Consider the following 21,295-nt stretch of genomic DNA (forward strand, 5'->3'; position numbering starts at 1 on the left):
GAGATAGCCCTTAACAAGATATATATAATTTTTACACACAAATTATCTAAAATAATGTGACTAATTGTAATTTAAAAAATCAAACCGTCACATCAGTTAAGTAAAATTACTCTTTGTCCCCCTTAAAGTTATGCCACATTTTCACTTTAACCTTTAAAGCTATTTATTTATGTTCACTTTGACTCTTCTTGTTTCAATTTTTTTTTGGAAAATGTTTGGTAGCTCAAATTTTTGTGGCTCAAATGGCTCAAATCTGTCAAAACGACGTCGTTTTACACTCAAAATCTGTCAAAACGACGTCGTTTTGACAGATTTGAGCCATTTGAGCCACAAAAATTTGAGCTACCTAGCATTGTCGTTTTTTTTTTAATTTACTTCAAATATTAATTTATATTTAAAATTAAATAGAAAAATATCGTAATAATTATCACATAATATAAAAAATATATTATTATATTATAATTTAAATTTATATCAAATGTGTGAATCATACATAATAAAATATTTTTATGTCACTCAACTATTAATAAGTGCACTGAATAATAAATTTATTTTATTTTTTATACATATTTGTCCAAGAAACCATTCCACCGTTAAATCTTTGCATAACCTAACTCTCTCTTTCTCATCTTATCATTCTCAGCCCTATTTGGCATAACCTATATATAAGTACACCTATTTAGATAAGTACCTGTGAAAAAGGAGGTTTGGAAATACTCTTCGATCTAGATAGACGCTCTTAATCCTTTGGTTACTATTTGAAAAAGGAATGAACACTCCGGTCGGGGGTGCTGAAATTAGCACTCCGACGGGCAAGTCAATATTTTCTCAAATCTTACTTTTATTACAAGTTATCTCTATTTCTTTTGCATATCTTTCTTTGGCTGACATTCCTCCCTTCTTATATTACGTCTAGGCCCACTGATTGAGCCCACTCTTGACCTTGCATATAATTATCTAATCGGCCTTCTAGTTGAGTGTGTTGGCTCCCGTTTGGCTCCTTATATGGTCGATTCATATACTCGGCTTCATGGGCCTCTGGTTAGGGCCGAATTGTCTTCGGCCTGATGTCTTAATCGGACTGCTCGGCCTTTCTTCCTCATTGATTAAATTCGACCTCCACAATTGCCCACCGAACATCCGACTAATACCAGTTAGTCGGCATGTTTGGTTTTGCGTATTGAAAGTCAAAAATACGACGCTCGCACTTCTTCCAATACCCCAATACCAAAACATTAGAATGAACACGATTTAGAAATTATTATAACTTCCCGTCTCTTTCGTACGTGTTGCTCATTTAATGCGATTTGAAACCGCATTGTCCCTTCGAATATTTTAAGAATGTGTAAGGCTTTCAAGTTGTCCCACTATATTATCTCTTCTCCACGACCTCTGCGATTTTTGTCAGCTTCCCATTGTCCTTCTCTCGCTGACCTGTAAGTTCTCCTCCTCTTTATATTTCTTCCTCATTCCAGCTCTCATTTTCTTGTTTGTTTTTAGTTAGCATATTTTCTATTCCGATTTGAATGGCGAAACACTTGAAAGCTCTCCTTTCTGCGGACTGTGTTTCCACCTTCCGTCGCCATTTCTCAATTCCAGATAACGTCCATCTGTCACTCGTGGCGGACAGTGTAGTTGACATGAAGAGGATTGATGCGAGTACGATGATCTTTCCCCTCCTGTCAATCGCTTAGCGTGAAGTCCGTTTTAGGACCGTTGTTCGCTATTAGGGTTTACTCCCGAATGTAAATTTTTACCGAATTATAATGGGTGTAATAGAATTAAATCACCGACTTAGGATTAACCTAGGAATCCCTACTATTCAGCACTGTTATGCCTTAGCGAAATCTTCTGGTTGGCAGGGACGTTACTTTCTCAGGGCCAATGACACAGATCACAATTTGGTGACTATGCTTGCCAGCTCTGGTAAGCGTGTCGACGACGTCATGACCTGTAACAACCCTCATACTGTTTACCGATTAATGACTGATTATGACTGATAATTGGACTGATTAAAGTATTGAACTGACTGACTGGAATCTGGAATTAATTGACTGAGTCTATTTGTTTAATTGTGCATCTATCTGTTTGATTGATTATTTGATCTGTTCATGTTTTACGTTTAAACTGCTAATTGAAGGCCTTGTCGGCGGCCGAACCGGGATTTGATTGATGTTTTAGGATCCTCATAATTAATGTGATTTTATGGTATAATTATCTGAAAACTTATTAGGTATGATTAAATTATATTAATGGTGTTAAATTACATGAACTGGACTTATTCCCAAATTGCCACCCTTAGTGGCCCACTCAATATAACACATTAGAGCCCTTGCATGCTTGAATCATGAATCAAAACATTTCATTAGTTCCTTCTCCTTGTTCAACCGGCCTTAGAGAGAGAGGAAGGGAGAGAGTTGAATTGTTCTAGTGAATTGGCTTGAATTGCTTGGAATTGAAGTGCAAATTGTCAAATTGGACACCTAAACCTTGAACACAAGACTAAGGTAGGACATTCATCTTCTTGTTGTTGTCATAGACTTGATTCTTGCATGATTCATGCTTCATTTGTAGAGTTAAGCCATGTTTTAGTTCATACATGTAGGATTAGAACATAATTCATGTATGCATGTTTGAATTGATGAGTTTGAGTTGAATCCATGGTGAAATGGAACATGCATGTTCATAATTTTGTAATGGTCCATGTTTTCAACTTGTTTTTGGATCAATTGGCTCCTTAGAGCATCAGATTGGAACTTTCAAATGATTTGAATTCATGCATGTTTGCGTGTTCATATTGTTCATGAAATTGGTTTGAAATTGAGTTTGAATTAAACACCCTTGGGCCTTGATTTCTCAAAATTGAGCTTTGAACTAGGATATTCTATGTGTTTATAAATGTTTTCCAGAAAATGGGCCCAAGAGGATTGGTTTTGATGCATTTGAATGTGAGTTTGAGCTTGGAGGTGCAATCTGGAATTCCCAGATTCTGCACTTCCGCTCGAGCGGGGGAAGTGCCGCTCGAGCGTGGAATCCGAGCATCCAGTATCTCTGCACTGTTTTACAGTCCGCTCGAGCGGAGGATTGGGCGCTCAAGCGGAGTCATGTCTCAAGCTCAAGCAGGCGTCGAGCGGAGATTTCACCCATCCAGTACTTTTACAGTACGCTCGAGCGGGACTCTGTTTTTCTGAAAATCTTGAAACAGTCTTCTGATCACATCTTTGCATCCTCATTCCATTCTAAGCATTCTTAGGCCTAGTTTAAGACATCTTGTTGAGGATAGATGTAGAACACACCGAGGCATTAGGGGTTAAATTATGTTATCTCCCAACTGTGTAGCTTAGTGTGTGTTCAATTTGTTAACTGTCTAGGGTTGGCGACTGGGGAGGCGCGCTCTAGCATACTATAGCCCAAACTCTGTGAGTAACAACTGTGTAAAGATATGTTCAAAATGATTATCTTCTGAACAATTGAACTGTACTGCTTTCTGAACTGTTACTGTTAATTGAATGAATGTATGTCCTCTATTCTGAACTGTATTGTGGCATCCTTAGCAACTACTGTTACTGACTGTTACTGTTACAGAGATCTCTGTCGGTTTCCTCGTGGAACCACTACTGTTTACTGATTGATGGCCATCATTACTGCTCGGTCTTTAAGACCTACTGTTTACTGCTATGCTAATGGATGTACCACATATGACTGAATAACTGTTCTGACTGAAAGACTGAAGTATTGTTTAATGAACTGATTTCATTACTGTAAGGACATTTCATTCATAACCCCTTTACGCATTATGTTATTCACTGGGCTTTATCTTACTGTTTATATATATATGTAGGTGCTCAGCCGCCAGATCGGAGCTAGGAGCGTGGGTTAGACTCCAGTTTTGTCAAGCCAGCCTTTGTGCCTCACTGCGAGGTTCTGAGTTCCCATGCTATGGCTTTGGGGTGTCTTGTTTTTCCCCCGTCTGTCTCCGTACTGTTTGGTTTACTGTATAGACTGTCAGCTACTAACTGTACTGTTATCAAGGGATTTGGTCCATGTACTGTGTGACTGTAAATTTTGTATAGACTGTACTGTTTGTATATGTGAATGCTTGAAAAATCTTTTTGGCATACAGACTGTCACAGCTCAATGGACATTATTTATTTACTGTTTTGGCTTCCGCCAGGCCCTATACTCTGTTTTACTATACTACTGTTCTGCAGGCCTTCGGTAATCTCGGATTACTGGCCGGTTACGGTGCTAAACCCATAGGGCTGGGTTTGGGTCGTGACATGACCGTTGTCCAAGTCAATTGGAAATTCGACGAAGGCGAAGATCACCTAGACCTTGTGCCTAGACAAAAAAGTGAACCAAGTGGCCATACAAACCCATTTCTCTTTCATTTGCTCACTTCTATAGGTTTATTTGGCTTCTATTCCATGTACTTATCTTTTCGTTTGTACAGGTAACGATCTGAAAAAAGCACTCACTTCGGCCAACAACGTTGTGCTTGAGCAAGTCAAAACTGCACTTAAATTCTTCGGTCGTCCAAACCTTCAAAAGTAATGTGCTACTGCAATACGACCCAATATATTTGACTTTTTTTACTACTGATCATATCCCAATTCCATGGAGTGAACAGCATCTCACGACACTCATCTTCCCAAACTTCAAGAGCCTTAAAGACATCGGCCTTGAGTGTTTAGATTCAGACCCAAGCGATGAAGTCGGTGATCGGGTCGCTGAGCAGCCAAGCCAGTCTAACTCAGACGGGTCTGAAGGTCGCTTGGGGAAGGAAGTTGACAGAACTCTTAATTTGGCCTTTAAAGAAGTCAGCTTTGACCTCTCATCCACCTCAAGCCGAATTGAAACATCTTCGTTAGAAGACGACATTTTCATCAATCTAGGAGACTTACCCGGCATAGATCCTAAGAACATGGCTGGGGAATCACTCGTACAAATGGCTAGAAAGAAAAATGTCAAAAAGATGGCAGCCCGAAGGAGGGTCGAAACAACTAGATCAGTACCCCCACTGTCTGTTCCTGTTAAGGAAACAGAATGAGAAACTGTTGCGGTTGACTCGGTTGTTGAACAACAATCGGGCGATTTAGGCGCTGAACAAAGAGGGGAGAAACGCCACGCTGAGATAGAGGCCAAGTCTTCTGAAGAGTTAACTGATAAACGGCCTCGAATAGAAGAGTCTTAAGACTTGGCGACGCCGTTTATCATCCAACCTAGAATGAAGAATGCGTTGGTTTCGGCCGATGCGTCGGCAGTGGAAGATCCCGTCGTGGCCCTAAGCATGGCTTCGTCGATTTCCTTGTCGATGGACAAGGCTGCGTTCCGTGTAGAGCCAGACGTGATTTCAATAGCATTAGCTACGCAGTCGGCGATGTTAGTACGTAATTGGGAAACTCTTACTTCCAGTTTCTTTTATATGCCAACTAACTTACCCTTGTCTTGTTTGAGGCAGGGTAGAATCGCAGAAATTGGTTGTCGTCACTATGACGCTGTAGACGTTCCCGAACGTCCCACGAGGGAATCCCATTTTGTTCATTTGGGCTCACTACAGTTCAGGACTCAATGTCACGATCCTGTATCTAATCTCGCAGAGTGCAATGCAAGACCGATGAATCATCAAAGAGTCCAAATCTGACAAATCGTTTTTGAAAATTTGATTTTTAGAAAGAAGTGCCAAACATGGACTGCTTTGCCAGATACATAGTCGCTTTATTTTTTGGAGAATTTAGGAAATCCTGACTCGTTACCTAAGGCCACGTGTCCGTCATCACCAAAGTTGTCTCGGCTCGGGAACTTGGGTACGATTGGGGAAGGTCACTTCGTGAGCACCCCCGCTCGCCCGATCAAGGATCGGCCTCTACTAACCATGATATCGAGTTTTGAAAACATTATGTGCTCTTATTCCGGTTATTAGCCTAGAATTACTATGTGATGTGCACAGCATACAAGTATAGACTAGATTGCCTAAGTTGGAACAAAACATCGCATCTCCGTTTGTTTTAAAGATGGATTGAAGTTTGCTACTCACAAGTAGGTAAAACACAAGTTTCGACGAATTATTCCAACTCAAGCAACCCAACCTTCACCCGCAGGCATTCAGGCAGTTATATCACATAAGCACATAGCCTCATGGTAAGCATGCTATCATGGCAGTCACTCACACACATGCAAGGATGCTAAAACATAAACACTTACCGAGTACTCCAAGCCAAAAAAGAAGCTAATTAGAAATCATGCATGAATCCTAACTATGCTAAGAATGCCTAATCCAACACATACAAGAATGAAACTAAGATAGGCTCGGCTATTCTAAGATGGCATATGAGATGCTACAGGTAACATGTATCCAACTTGAAATTAAAATACGATGCAGTTAAATTGATACGCCAAGCCCGGTGCATGCAATACAAATGAATGAATGCAAACATGCGAACATATAGATGCTAATTGAAATATGCCCCAAAATTAACCATCATAAGTAGATAAATAAAAGGGAGAAAGACGTGTGGTTGGAAGACATACATCACACGTACGCACACTTATTACAACATTGCCCTCCTCGGAGGGTCCGAATAAATAATACAGACCGAATAAATAATTAACTACTCTAGCTAATTAAATATTACAAAACCCTAATTAATTAACAAATTAACTAAGAAACGAAATAAACTTGTATGCAGATCTATGGACCGCCTCAACTCTGTTCTGAATGATGAAAGATGCATGCATGCTCGAGTCGCCTTGTCGAGAAATTCCTCGTGATGCCCCGATTTGCCTCTGTTTGTAATTGATCCCGGAATATTGTACAAAGCTCTTAGAAGGCTGCTGGTTTCTGGTTTGCTGCAACAGAGAACAAGAAAGGGGCATGGCAAAGAATTTTCAACACATGTGCGCACGACCATTCTCCCCGTCATTGCACAAGCTCTAGGGAGCCCCAATATGCTTGCAAATATAGCTAACATATGAAGCAAAATAAAGCTAAAAAGGGGGAAAATGTGTGTTACCCTTGTAGCCAAGAACTCCAGCAACTTCTAGACCAAAACAGCAAACCTTCAACCTCTGAAAATGGCCTCCAAGATGTTTAGAGTGATGGTGGAGGGGTTAGGCTAGGCGGTGGTATGCAATAGGCCAAGAACAAACACTTTCTAGGCCTAAAGTATAGAGATATAGAGAGATATAAGCTTGGAGCCTTCAAACAAAATTTGAACCCTTGCAATGGAGAGGGAGGGCTTCCTTTATAGACCAAGGAGACCAAAGCTTCTCCAAGAAGCAAGGCCAAAGATCCTTTATACACGTGTATGGAGGATCCAGTCTGTGCCCTCCAGCTGGCACAGCTGGAACCAACTCATAGAGACAAAGCTGCAAGTGGTCGGCCATCCCCTATGATGAAGCCCCAGAAGTTAGCTTTCCAATGGCGCCACCCTTGGATTAAAATTCCAACTGTGCAAAAAGTTATGCTTGTTTTGGTGAAGCCACGCAGATTCGGTCCAACCGAATTGATGCCCTACTTCAACTAACTATATCTCCCCCATCTGGACTTGGCTTTAGGAGATTCTTGAGCGTAAAATGAAGCCTCGTAAGTCTTCTTTCTAACGATGGTGGCCTTATAGCTTAAATCCAAATGTATAGATAGATAAGCCTGATTTAGCGAGGACCGCTCGACTTTCTCTCTTAACGGTTCATACCATTTTCTTCCCCAACTGGGTTTCTTCCCTCTTTTCTTCTTTTCCTCAACTCCAAACCCCTAAACAAGGTGTTTTGAAAGATTTTTCAAAGATTTCAACTCTCTTTCATTTATTTCCACTTCGTCCTTGCTTGGTTTACCGAAAAGTGCAACATTTAACGAAATGCGAGCGTCGGAACATCGTAGGAACTTTATTTTCAAAACATTTTGAAAGAGAGGATTTCAAGGTCTAAAATTTTTCGATCAAGATAGTTTTGGTCCAAAAGGAGTATGAAGTTGAGATTTGACTCTCTCCTTGCCAAAGAAACTGAACCTTTACCCTGCACACCTTCATCACCAAGTAAACCATCAGTAGCGCCCACGTCTTAAGGGCGGTCAAAAATGGGGTGTCTACAGACGCCGTTGAGCAAATTGACGTACTTAAAGCTGAGATTAAAATCAAAAAGGGAAAAGCTAAAGAAGCACTAGCCGAGTTGACAATGACGTCTCTTAGAGCCGAGTCTGAGGCCAAAAAGGCAGAAGAGGAGTGAGCGAGGGCCAACACTAAAGAAAAAAAGGCCAGACACGCCGATTTACTCCGGGTGGCCGCCGAGGAAAAGGCAAATATGAGTGACGATGCGCTGAAGTTGGCCAAAGAGGCAATCACGAAACTAGAGGCCAATTTGGAAGAATCAAAGAAGGTGAAAAAACTCGCCAAGTCAAAGATTTCCAAGGTGTTCGATGCCGGAGAGAACGTGGCCATGGAGAAGTACCTGGAGAAGGTATTGAAGTTTGAGAATTGAGGCTTCAAACGTGGCTGGCTTAAAGCCCTGGCGGCCGCCAGTGAGACATTGGAGCAGCCGATTCCATATGAGCAGCTGGAGGTTAAGCCGTTGGAGTTTGACCTTGAAGAATAAATATTGTGTTAGTGTAATTTTGCTTCATGTTAGGTATCCTGTGTATGTAGTTTTTATAGGTTTTGCTCATTTTGTTTAGAGGTCATTTGTAGGGCAGTTTTCATGTATAAAGTGATAGTTGTTTGTACTCAGTTTATTAATGAAAATCGCTTTTTTATCTCTGTTCTATATTTACTAATGCAAATTAGTGGCTAAGTAGGACAATGTAGCGTAATCCAACACTAAATCAACCCTTGCTCTATTTGGACATGTCGTTCCAGAGCCGACTAAAACAAATGGCCCAATGCTAAGCTTGTCTAGCCAAGTGGGGCAGTGTATCATGATTCGGCTATAACATGAGTTGCCGAATAGTTTCATATATCTGCCCTTATCCCATTTGGACATGTTGTTCCAAAGTCGACTAACACATATGGCCCAATGCTAAGCTCGTCTGGCCAAGCGGGGCAGTGTATCATGATTCAGCTATAACATAAGTTGCCAAATAGATTCATATATCTGCCATTGCCCCATTTGGACATGTCGTTCCAGAGCCGACTAAACCATATGGCCCAATGCTAAGCTCATCTGGCCAAGTGGTGCAGTGTATCGTGATTCGCCTCTAACATAAATTGCCGAATAGATTCATATATCTGTCTTTGCCTCATTTGGACATGTCGTTCCAGAGCCGACTAAAACAAATGGCCCAATGCTAAGCTCGTCTGGCCAAGTGGGGCAGTGTATCGTGATTCGGCTATAACATAAGTTGTCGAATAGATTCATATATCTGTCCTTGCCCCATTTGGACATGTCGTTCCAGAGCCGACTAAAACATATGGCCCAATGCAAAGATCGTCTGGCCAAATGGGGCGAACGTCGTACCAACGTGAGGTTAGCTGTGGGGCACATCGGAAATGGTGCATCCGTAATTAATGAACGAGGTACCTAGTACTTAAGAGGTCTCAGGCATCGTGGAACAGATCTGGCACAAACGACGAAAGGGGTAGTCGATAATTTGAAAACGAGCAGAAACTTGAGTGTGGACAGTGGTCGTGAGTGGGGCCATAGATGTCTCAAAGATTATTTTTCAATAGTAAAGGAGAAAGACGGAGCTTAGCGAAGATGGACACTAAAATGCATCACCCTACTGGAGGCGAAGCTTAAAGAACAAGAAACATGACAGTGGAGAGAAGAGAGAGACATTGGTCACCCAGACATTAAAGTAGGTCTCCCAAAAGAGATGAAGTAGTGAAGTCCCCCAGAAATGGAGCGCAACAACGAGGGGGTTCAAAGACTGCGAGTGGGCATACCGCTGCACAAAGTGAGCCAAGTAGACCGCCACGCCCGCTGAGCTTTTCGGTCTTTATTAGGAACAAATCGATGATCGAAACGGACTTAATAGTCTGTGATCCTAACATGGCGGTGGAATTCACGCGGAAAATATTTCCACCAGAAATGCAGTAATCGCTTGTTAGCTAGGGCGATTACGAGGTTTTTCGGGAAGGTATACATGGGGAGATCCGAGGACTTTATAGCGCATATGAAGTCGACATGTGCCTACGCGGGGCAAAAAAGGAGATCGAGTAGAAGAATGGGTGCATTCGAGATTTAGAGCACCGCGCAGAAAGGGCAAAGACTAAGCTAAAAAAGGCCAAAGCGGCTGAGACGCAGTCAGCATGTGCCACAAACCCAGTTGTTACAAACAGAGTTAACCAGCTCCTGTTGGATCATGCTATGGCTGATAGGGAAACGACAAACATGTTCGCCAAAGAGGCGATAAGAACAAGGGCTATGAATAAGGTTTTTTTGACGACCAAAACATCAGCATTGAAAAGACTAAGGAAAAGTTGGCAGAAAACGTTTGTCAATGTGAGAACCGTGGCTTTAAGCACCGATGGGTTAGGGCTTTACGACCCGTGGGCGTCGACTCGGCGTCTCCGTTATACAAAGATTACAAGTTTTCCTTCGAGGTTTTTGATGTTGAAAAGACGGACGACAAGGAGGAAGGTGTCGAACCGGAGAAAGCCAAAATAACGAGAAACCATGTATTGTACTTTATAATCTAGTGGGACTCATGTATTAGCAAGGGGAAGTCATATTGGTTGAAATAAATATTCATTGTTCTTGCGTCTTATCAATCATTGCATTTTTGTGTTCCAATGCTATTCTATTGTCCTTAGGTTATATCTTTTGAACCGTGTGTTCATTAGCTCTCGTAAACTGACTGCTCTGTTTAGGCAATGCACCTATTTGAAAACGCTTCAAGCTGGTGCTTCGAATCCAGCATCTTAGTTATGGCCAATCGTGATATCCACGAAGGGCGCTCCGAATCTGGAGGCTTATTCGGCCCAAACGTGAACATGCACGAAGGCCGTTCTAAGTTCAGAGTCTTAGTTATGGCCAATCGTGATATCTACGAAGGGCGCTCCAAATTCGGAGGCTTATTTGGCCCAAACATGAACATGCACAAAAGGCGCTCCGAATCTAGAGTCTTAATTATGGCCAGTCGTGATATCGACGAAGGGCACTCCAAATTCGGAGGCTTATTCTTTCCAAACGTGAACATGCACGAAGGGCGCTCCGAATCTAGAGTCTTAATTATAACCAATCGTGATATCCACGAAAGGCGCTCCGAATTCGGAGGCTTATTTGGTCCAAACGCAAATATGCACGAAGGGCGCTCCGAATCTAGAGTCTTAATTATGACCAATCGTGATATCCACGAAGGGCGTTCCAATTCGGATGCTTATTCGGCCCAAACGTGAACATGCATGAAGGGCGCTCCGAATCCAAAGTCTTAATTATGGCCAATTGTGATATCCATGAAGGATGCTCCGAATTCAGAGGCTTATTCGGCCCAAGCATGAACATGTATGAAGGGCGTTCCAAATCCGGAGTCTTAATTATGGCCAATCGTGATATCCACGGAAAGCGCTCCGAATTCAGAGGCTTATTCAACCCAAGCATGAACATGCACGAAGGGCGCTCCGAATCCAGAGTCTTAATTATGGCCAATCATAATATCCACGAAGGGCGCTTTGAATTCGGAGGCTTATTCAGCCTAAACGTGAACATGCACAAAGGGCGCTCCTGATTCAGAAGCTTTTTCATCATTTAACCAGTTTTAACGAGACAACGATAAAAAATGCATACTACATTGCGAAATATGTAGATGCGTACATGTTAATATAGCAGCAAAAATAAAAAACAAATTGGCATGTCGTACAAGTTTAGCTTAATGATAAAATTTACGCAAATGTGTTGAATTCCAGGGGTGTGGTAAACTTCTGCCAGCCATGTCTGAAAGCTGATACGTCCTTGTTCCAGCAATCGAATAAATCTGGTAAGGACCGTCCATGTTGGGGCCTAATTTACCATCTTCCGGATTCCTATTAGCAGGAAACACTTTTTTGAGGACCAGTTCTCCAAGTGTATAACAATGCACTTGTACACGTTGGTTATACAACTTGGTGAGCTACTGTTGATATCTGCCATGAACGCAAGAGCGCGATCTCGGCGTTCTTCAATCAAAGTCAGATATAAGGCCAACATCATGTCATTACGCCACATGTTGAAAACCTTGGGTTTCAAAGTGGGCAGGCTAATTTCAAGAGGGATAATAGCCTGTGTCCCAAAGCACAAAGCAAACGGCGTTTCTCTAGTAGACCACCTCGAAGTGGTGCGATGAGCCCACAGCACGCTAAGCAACTCCTCAACCCACTTGCCATTAGCCTTCTCTAATCGTTTCCTGATGCCATCCAGGATCACTTTATTGGAGGCCTCAGCCTGACCGTTGCTTTGCGGGTACACTGGTGAAGAAAAGTAGGGCTGAATACCTTATGTATGGCATAACTCCCGATAAACGCCACAATCGAATTGAGTGTCGTTGTCGGATACAAGGGCTCTCAGTATGTCGAATCGAGTTATAATGTTTTTCCATACAAAGCATTTAACATCGACATCTCGAATATGTGTTAATGCCTCTGCTTCGACCCACTTTGTAAAATAATCTGTTGCGATGATCAGGAATCGTTTGTTTCTCGGAGCCCACGGTAATGGTCCGACGATATCAAGTCCCCATTGGGTGAACGGCCGAGGACTAGTAATGGAATTTAATTCTTCAACAGGTAGATGAGTTAATAGGGAAAACTTTTGGCATTGTTCACATTTCTTCAGTAGTTCTCGGCATCAGTATGCATAGTCATCCAATAATACCCTTGCGTTACGGCTCGATGGACCAATGAGCGTCCTCCAAAATGGGCACCACAACTACCTTCATGTATTTCAGCCAAGAATTCCTCAACTTGGTCTGGATGAACACATTCCAGATACAGCCTAGAGAGAGATTTTTTATAAAGCTTTCCCTTCGGATACAGAAAAAATCGCAAGGCTTTATTCCGTAATTTGTAGGATTCTTTCTTATCTATTGGGAGTTGTTCTGACCAAATCGGTCGTGGCTCAATGATGTTAATCCAAACTGGTTCAAAAGAGGCGATGCTCAGCTCTGGGATGAACCCTACTTCGATTGTTCGTTTGATTTCTAAGTTAATAGCAGAAGCTAGGTAAGCAAGGGCATCTACATGCGTGTTCTGATCTCGGGTTATCTGATTCAATTCGTGATGGTTGAATTTTGTGAGCAAGGAATTTATCATTTTCATGTAGGCTGCCATGCGGCCATTTTTAGCTGCATATTCCATTTTCAACTGGTTGATGACTAACTTCGAGTCACAGAAAACATGTAACTGTCGTGCACTAAGTTGAAGTGCGTTACGAAGGTCGGTTAGCAATGCTTCATATTCAGCCTCGTTATTTGATGTATCGAAGCCCAGTTTGACTATCTGCTCGATTATTGCCCTTTAGGGGTCATGATTACTACATCTGCCCCGCTACCACGTTAGTTGGATGATTCGTCACAATACATTTATCAAATGTCTCCAACATATATTCGCCAGTCGGGTTTAGGTTGAAGGTGGGCTTGATCGGACTTCAAGTCGGCATGGCATACCGTGAACTCGGCTACAAAGTCAGCGAGCACCTGTCCCTTAATGGCCGTTCTGGGCAAAAATTGGATATCATTGTAACAACGCGAAAATTTAAGTTGTCCCTTAAATTTTATATTAGTATTATTTAATTATAAATGAGAATAATAACAATAATAATAATAATGATAGTAATAGTAAAATAAAATAATTAATTTCATGATGGTATGCAATAAAGTATAATTTAACTTACTTTAAGAGTTATTGTACAATTATTCTATTAACTAGGGTCAATGTAGAATTAAGCTAATACTTGTTGTAGATAAAGCTCAGATAAGCTCAAAAGAAAAGAAAAATAAAAAAAAAGAGATCAATGGATAAGGGAGCCGTGGATAAGCATGCAATTAAGTGAATTAAATGGAGGGCCATGTGGTTACGAGGGCAACAAGTGCATTGAATCAAAAGGGGTGGGAAGCACCTATAAAAAGGTGCCACAAATAAGAAATGAGAAGGGAAGGAAAAGGGAAGAAATACTAGAAGTAAAGAAGAAAGAGTGAGGTATTAATTTTAAGGTGAGTTATATTATAACTTGAGTCACCATAATATATTTTACGTATATTTTGAGTTACTATAATTTGTTTTACGCAATTTATGTTTCATAAATTATATTAATATTTCAATTACGTGGATTGTTTTTTGACCCATATTTACTTAAATGGAAATCCATGGATATGTTTGTTTAAATTTTAGAAAGTATTTGACAATGACCTTGTAAACAATTTTTTTCTATAAGTACCACCGCGAGAGTCCCACGCCTTGGGAAACTTAAATAAACCATTGGCTTCTAATTGGTCACCTTGTGACCCTTTGTCTGTCATGGATCTACTGACACTTTGATTTCTAGTGTGGAGCAAAGTGCTGTACGGAGTTAAGTGCTACACTATTGTGGGAGCCACCTCTAGAGTTCGTATGAGCCACCTCTTGAGTCCATACATCTGTTATGTTCTGTACTGTAGTTATAATCATTTTGTTTATATGATTTCTATATTATACGTATCAAGCTCTGTTTAGCCCAATAATTATCCATGGTGATTTTTATGTCATTATGCTCTTAGTATAATATTTCTCACTCTGTCATATGCTTATAGTTGTTTACCAATTTTCAGGAAACAATGCAATTCAGAAATAGCTTTTGGAGAGTCTTAGACGCGGGGCTGCGAAATAGACACACATAGCACTTTTATAGTATTTTTATATGTAAATATCGACCTTTTTGGTCAATAAATTTTGTTATAAAAGTAGAAGCTCCAATAATTATTTTGGTACCCTCACTTAAATATTATTTTTGCTCTGGTTTATTTATTTGTTCAAGAATTGGCCGGGGGTAACTTCAGTTGCTGGCCATCACGATACTTAACCCTTGGGTACGGGGAGCCGGTCATGACAATCATATTGGCCGAGTTCCAAAGCCTATTTAGAGACTCGCCCCGATGCTTCCGCGCTACGAAGGGCTGATCGGAGAGGATAGTTCGTTAATACCCCTATGGTATGAGCCTGAAAATAATGTATCAACTTTCTTGCAACCACTACGAGAGCAAGGATGAACTTTTCCAGTGGTAGGTATCGTATTTCGGCGTCGACCATTGCCTTGCTTACATAGTAAATTGGTCGTTGCTTCCCTAATTCTTCCTTTAGTAACACGGCGCTGACTGTCCGGTCAAATATCGCCAGATACATGATGAGCTGATCGCCTGGCGATGGGGTTGCCAAGAGTGGTGCTGAACGGAGATAAGTTTTCAAGCTGTCCAGCGCGGCCTCGCACTCAGGGTTCCATTCGAATGCTTTGCCACGTGTGTGAAAAAATGGTTGGTAGCGATCTAAGGAACGGCTGATAAACCTATTCAGGGCGGCGGCCATTCCCATTAACTTCTGAACTTCTTTGATCGACTGAAGGGAGCCGAGTTCTAGAATTGCTGTGATTTGCCTCGAGTTGGCCTCTATTCTACGATGGTTGACAATATAGCCAAGAAATTTTCCAAATTCGATGTCGAGTACACATTTCGAGGCGTTCAGTTTCATTTTATACTTTCAGAGAATATCGAAGGTGTCATGACCCAAACTTGCCCCTATGGATTAAGGTCATAACTGGCTAGTAATCAAGAGATTACCTACGGCCTCAAACCAGATTGGATATATTTTAACTGAGTTAAGGGGCTAAAACGGAAGCAAACTTGAAACTTTTGTCCATAGGGCTGTGCTTACATGGCACATCATAACATTTCGCATATATTCATTAATAACTCACATCAAAGGAAGTCAACACATGAGCTTTACACAACAGGATCATTCAAGTCATAGTCAGCCAAACCAAAAGCTTATGTACAAAGGTGGTCCAAAGTTTTCGCTAACATAGCAAAAATATAACAAAAGAACAAAAGGGCAAAACAAGTCTCGTGCATGAGACGTATGGGCTGACTCCTCAAAACTTTGACTGTTTCTCACATACTTCACTAGGGCTGAGTTTGGACATCTCTTGGCTCACCTACAGACACATGAATGAGAGTGAGCGAAAGCCCAGTGAATAATATCAAATAAAGAAGATACATGAATGAAATTTGAAGTAGATGCATCGGACGGCCTTAGGCCCAGTTCATGTTTTTATCTAACGTATCAACGACTACAAATCCAGACGTATCAAATGGCTTCAGGCCCAATTCATTCGTATGAAATGGCCTTTGGCCCATTCATTCATATCAAACGGCCTTCGGCCCAATCATTCATGTCCGACGGCCTTTGGCCCAATTATTCATGTCCGATGGCCTTTGGCCCAATCATTCATATCCAACGGCCTTTGGCCCAATCATATGGCATAGCAAATATTGTCCACCTTTCAGATTAACAAGCTTACGAAACTCAAATAGGAGTAAATAATTGGACAAATAGCATACTTCAAGATATCTTTATTAAGATATACTCACAGTGTTTTGCCAGTGGATTCGTCCTTATGCTCGACCCTACATAATACATAACACATATCGGGTCACAAATGATTTAATCCATTCTTAACTCATACATTCCTCTTAGGCCTCTTTCTTATCTTCTTAGTCCATTCACAATGCTTAATGCATGCCTAAGAGTGCTTAGAAGTGGAAGAGAATGGAAACAAAACATAAAATCATCTTTACAAAATTTCTGAAACAGGGCTCCCCGCTCGAGCACAGTTTCTGCCGCTCGAGTGGACCCCTTTTGTCTGCCAAAGTGCTGGTTGCCTTATTTTTACTCTCGAGCGTGCCTTCAGACGCTCGAGCTGAGAGTCGAAACATGTCACTGACGCTCGAGCGTAACTCTCCCCGCTCGAGCGGACATCAATGTCTGCAAAAGTTCTGGGAACTAACATTTCACGCTCGAGAGGCAACGCTCCCGTTCGAGCGGACATGCCAAATTCTGAAATTTCTAGAACTGTTCTTGAAGCTCAAACTTGGTGTTCAAAGCCCTTAACTCATGATTTTGGTTCAAAAACATAGAAACACATTATATAATATGAGAATATAAGAACATGAGACCAATTTGTTCAAAATCATGGTCCTTTTCCCAAAATCATTTTGAGTTCTCTTCATGGCTCCAAAACATGTGCATTCAACTTCATACAAGCTTCATATCTCCATGGATCATCCATGCATGTCAATTATTGACTCCAATTCCACTTTAAATGGCACAAATGATGTTCAAAAACATGGAATCCATTAGGAATATGCATACATGTATGATTTGATGCTCAGTTCATCATATTCAACATGTTTCATGCTTGATTATGCAAATTCATGGCAATCCATGGCAATTCTATGTATGCATGTGCGTATAGACTTCAATCTCATCATGATCAATCCATTTTATGTTCTTGATTACCATTTAATCTTGAATTCACAAAAATCACAACTCAAACTCATGAATTTACTCACCTAGGAGCTCCAATCACCCAAATTATGGTTAATTCTTGAGTTGATCTTCAAGATCTTTAAGCTTCTTGTTCAATCCTTAACTTGAGCTCCCTCTCTCTCTCTATAATCGGCACAGACTCTCTCTCTAGAGGGAAATCTTAGCAAAAATGAGCTCAAAACCATAATATGAGACTATATAGGCCTTTATATAGGATAGCCTAATCAAATTTGATTTAGGCTAAGTAATAGAGCTTAATTTAATCGTTCTGAATCTAATTATTTCGTTTCGAATCAGTTTCCAATTAAATTTTACCATAGGCTCTAAAAATTATGCCAATCACAATAGCGTAGTCAATTTCAGTTCTTGTGACCGATAAGGCCTTCAATTTTCAGTTTATGACAGTAAGTTGAACAGATTTTTCCTACGATGAACAGATATGAAGCCAAAACCGCATATAATCATATAAATGGCACCTAAAATCATATTAAACACATAATCACAATCATAATTAAGATTAATTAGCATAATACGGAACAGGGTTATCACAGAAGGTCTCTGCTAAATCAGCTAGATGGGCGTGCTTTCCCTTGGATTTCACCACCATGTCATCGATGTATACTTACATGGTGCGGCCCGAGTTATTCCTTAAACATAGTGGTAACTAGCCTCTGGTAAGTTGCCCCTGCATTCTTCAGCCCGAAGGACATGACCTTGTAGCAATAGGTTCTCCTTGGGGTGAGGAATACGGTCTTTTCCTGATCCTCCGGATGCATAGCAATTTGGTGATAACTCCTGTACACATCCAAGAAGCTCATGCGCTGATGATGTGCCGTTGCGTCCACAAGTTGGTCAATTCTGGGAAGAGGAAAACAATCTTTAGGACAAGCCCTGTTCAAATCCGTGAAATCCACACAGACGTGCCAAGATCCATTCTTCTTCTTTACAACCACGGTATTGGACAACCACGTGGGCTAAGTTACTTCACGAATTACCCCAGCATCAAGCAACCTCTTAACTTCATCAACAACGGCCGATGCATGCTCCGCGGCTAACCGCCGACTTTTCTGAATGATTGGTTTGAATTTTGGATCGATGTTTAAACGATGCTGGGCCACGGCTGGATCCACTCCAGGCATTTCGTATAGTGTCCATGCAAACACGTCGAGGTTGCCGAGTAAGAAAGAAACCAACTCACGTCTGTCAACTTCATTCAGGGACGTGCCGATCATGAAGAATTTGTCAGGGTTCCCATTGATTTCGATCCGATCAAGATCTTTAGTTGCCTTCTTACTGGGGATTTTCCCAATGTCCTTGAGACTCTCTCGATCCAGTACTTCAATCGAGTTCACTTCCAGTTCTTTTGGCCTTTTTACAGCAGCAATAAGATAGCATGCCTGTACTGATTTCTAAGAGCCCCGAATCTACTCAATGCCATATTTAGTTGGAAAACAGAGTAGTTGATGGTAGGTGCTTGGCATAACTTGCATAATGTGCAACCAGGTCCTTCCCATGATAAGATTGCATAGTGACGGGAGTTTGACGACCAGAAATTCCACGTCGACTAATTTGGTACCCGCCCGTACTAGTAGTGTGATCCTGCCTAAGAGATGCTCGGGGTTGTTTGTCGTTGAAACTGAATAGTGGGTAATCGGCCGGTAATAAATCTGAATCAGTGAAGCCAAGTTTAATGAACGTCTTATAATACGTTATTTCTAAGGTGCTCTCCTAATCGATGAGAACACGCTCGATTGTGAATCTGTTCACGCATAGATCGACGACGAAAGAATCAGCGTGGGGGAGAGTTACTCCATCTAGGTCGGTGTTGTCGAAGTTGATCTTGCCAGTTTCATGGGGTTGTTTAGCTGGTGTGATTGGCTTGGACAGACTAGGTTGTAACTGAATTGTATGTACTTAGGCTGGCGACGGTAGACTATATGAATTCGGCCATAAAGCTATTGTGTTTGGTAGATTGTTCTTTCGAATATGTTGCGCCAGCCAGTCGTCTTGCACTAATTCCTTCAGGTGGTCCTTCAGTGCATAACAGCTGTTAGTGTCGTGGCCATGGTCCTTGTGATATTCGCACCACCTATCCCTTCTCCTAGTATTAGGGGGCCCCATCATCTTGGGTGGCTACTTACAAAACGAAAGATGCTAGTCTTTGGATAGGATCTTATTGATCGGCTCTGCCAATTCCGTATACTTCTTGTCCAAACATCTGGTGTGCCTGCTATCCACTTGATACTGTTCGTTCGAACGATGTGAACACTGCCCGTTTGATTGGCGAGAGTCACGCCGATTGTCTAAATTAGCCCAAGTCCGAGGTTCAGGGCTCCTTAGTGGCATGACGCTTATTGGTTGAACCAGACTAGATGAAGCCGATTTAGGGACCTTCTGTCTGGCCTTGACCCATAGGGAATTGTCTTCCACCTTACAGTACTCCTCAAACTTTTTCAGTAGTGCCTAGACTATTTTGGGACGTCGTCTGGTTAACGAACTGCAAAGAGGACTATCGGAGTGTAACCCCATCTTAAAGGTAGTAATGGCCATAGAATCATTGCAGGCATCATCCATCAAGTTGAAACACTCCTAATAACGCGCCAAATACTCACAGAGGGTCTCTTCTAGTTTAATTTACATCACCCAAAGAGAGTCGGCTTGCTTTGGCTGAACCTCGTTGGTGATGAATTTTGTCCTGAAGGATTTTTGGAGTTGATGAAAACTTTTTATTGACGCCGGCTCCAGTTTATAGTACAATCTGACTGCCAATGGTACCAGGTTACTTGGAAACATTCGACACATGAGGGCTTCATCATCAACATGCAACGTCATCGCTTGTTTGTAATGAAGAATGTGATTTGTGGGGTCTGATTTTTCGTCGTACAGGGTAAATGTCGGTGCGTTGAACTTTTTAAGCAATACAGCTCTTGCAATGCGTCGTACGAAAGGGTCGTGCCTGTCTTCTTCATTAGAACTATCACTTCATTTCCCTCGCCTGTGTCATACATATAGATTACCCTCGGATGAGCTAGATACATCAACTCGCCCCTACTTTTTGGATTCCTGAGATGGTGAATCGGAATCACTGTCACTATCATGTTTCCGATGTCGACGCCGTTGATCATCATTCTTCTTCTCTAGCTATCAATCCCGGACATGACACGTGGCCTGTTGGGATTTGGCTACCTCCAAGGCCAATTCCTTACATAAACGCTCGTTATCGACTGACATATCTTCTAGGCATTGTTCATTTTATTTTGTTTGATCCAGGATCATCTGTATAGTCTCCTGCATAGAGGTTGAGGGTGAGGTTTGAGCTACTGAGTTGAAGTTCAGGGCCCTTCACGCGGTAATATTCTCCAGTCCAAGCATGTTTCTTGGAGTAACATCATCTCTTGGTGTAACATCATTAGCAACGAGCGAAGGATCATTTGTTACACTTGCCATGAATGTACTTGAGTATTTCCACAGACAGCGCCAATTGTGGAAAAGGAGGTTTGGAAATACTTTTCGATCCAGGTAGACGCTCTTGATTCTTTGGTTACTATCTGAAAAAGGAATGAACACTCCGGTCGAAGCTGCCAGAATTAGTACTCCGATGGGCAAGTTAGTATTCTCTCAAATCTTACTTTTATTACAAACTATCTCTTTTTCTTTTTCATACCTCTCTTTGGCTGACGTTCCTCCCTTTTCATATTACGTCTAGGCCCAAGGATCGAGCCCACTCTTGACCTTGCATATAATTATCTACTCGGCCTACCAGTTGAGTGTGTTAGCTTCCGTTTAGCTCCTTATATGGCCGATTCATATACTCG

At 41.6% G+C, this 21,295-nt stretch overlaps 1 protein-coding gene across 1 annotated transcript; it reads right to left on the reverse strand.

The window, feature by feature from the left end:
* Positions 1–12,737: 12,737 nt before the first annotated feature.
* Positions 12,738–15,623, reverse strand: LOC145805367 (uncharacterized). Its single transcript, XM_082900488.1, has 2 exons — positions 15,084–15,623; positions 12,738–13,403 (listed from the first exon to the last, which is right to left on the reverse strand). Exons 1-2 carry the CDS (start codon positions 15,621–15,623, stop codon positions 12,738–12,740), a joined length of 1,206 nt encoding a protein of 401 aa, XP_082756614.1.
* Between the last annotated feature and the right edge of the window lie 5,672 nt (positions 15,624–21,295).

The sequence above is a fragment of the Camellia sinensis genome, chromosome 13 (genome assembly GCF_055761805.1).
Source record: "Camellia sinensis isolate YWXY chromosome 13, ASM5576180v1, whole genome shotgun sequence".
Classification (NCBI taxonomy): domain Eukaryota; kingdom Viridiplantae; phylum Streptophyta; class Magnoliopsida; order Ericales; family Theaceae; genus Camellia; species Camellia sinensis.

Excerpts from the sequence above, each read along its gene's own strand:
- LOC145805367 (XM_082900488.1), bottom strand. The coding sequence starts at position 15,623 with ATGAAACTGAACGCCTCGAAATGTGTACTCGACATCGAATTTGGAAAA. Across the intron at positions 13,404-15,083 it reads TTCAGGCTCATACCATAGGG|ATAGTCAAACTGGGCTTCGA; the intron begins GTATTAACGAAC and ends ATAATCGAGCAG.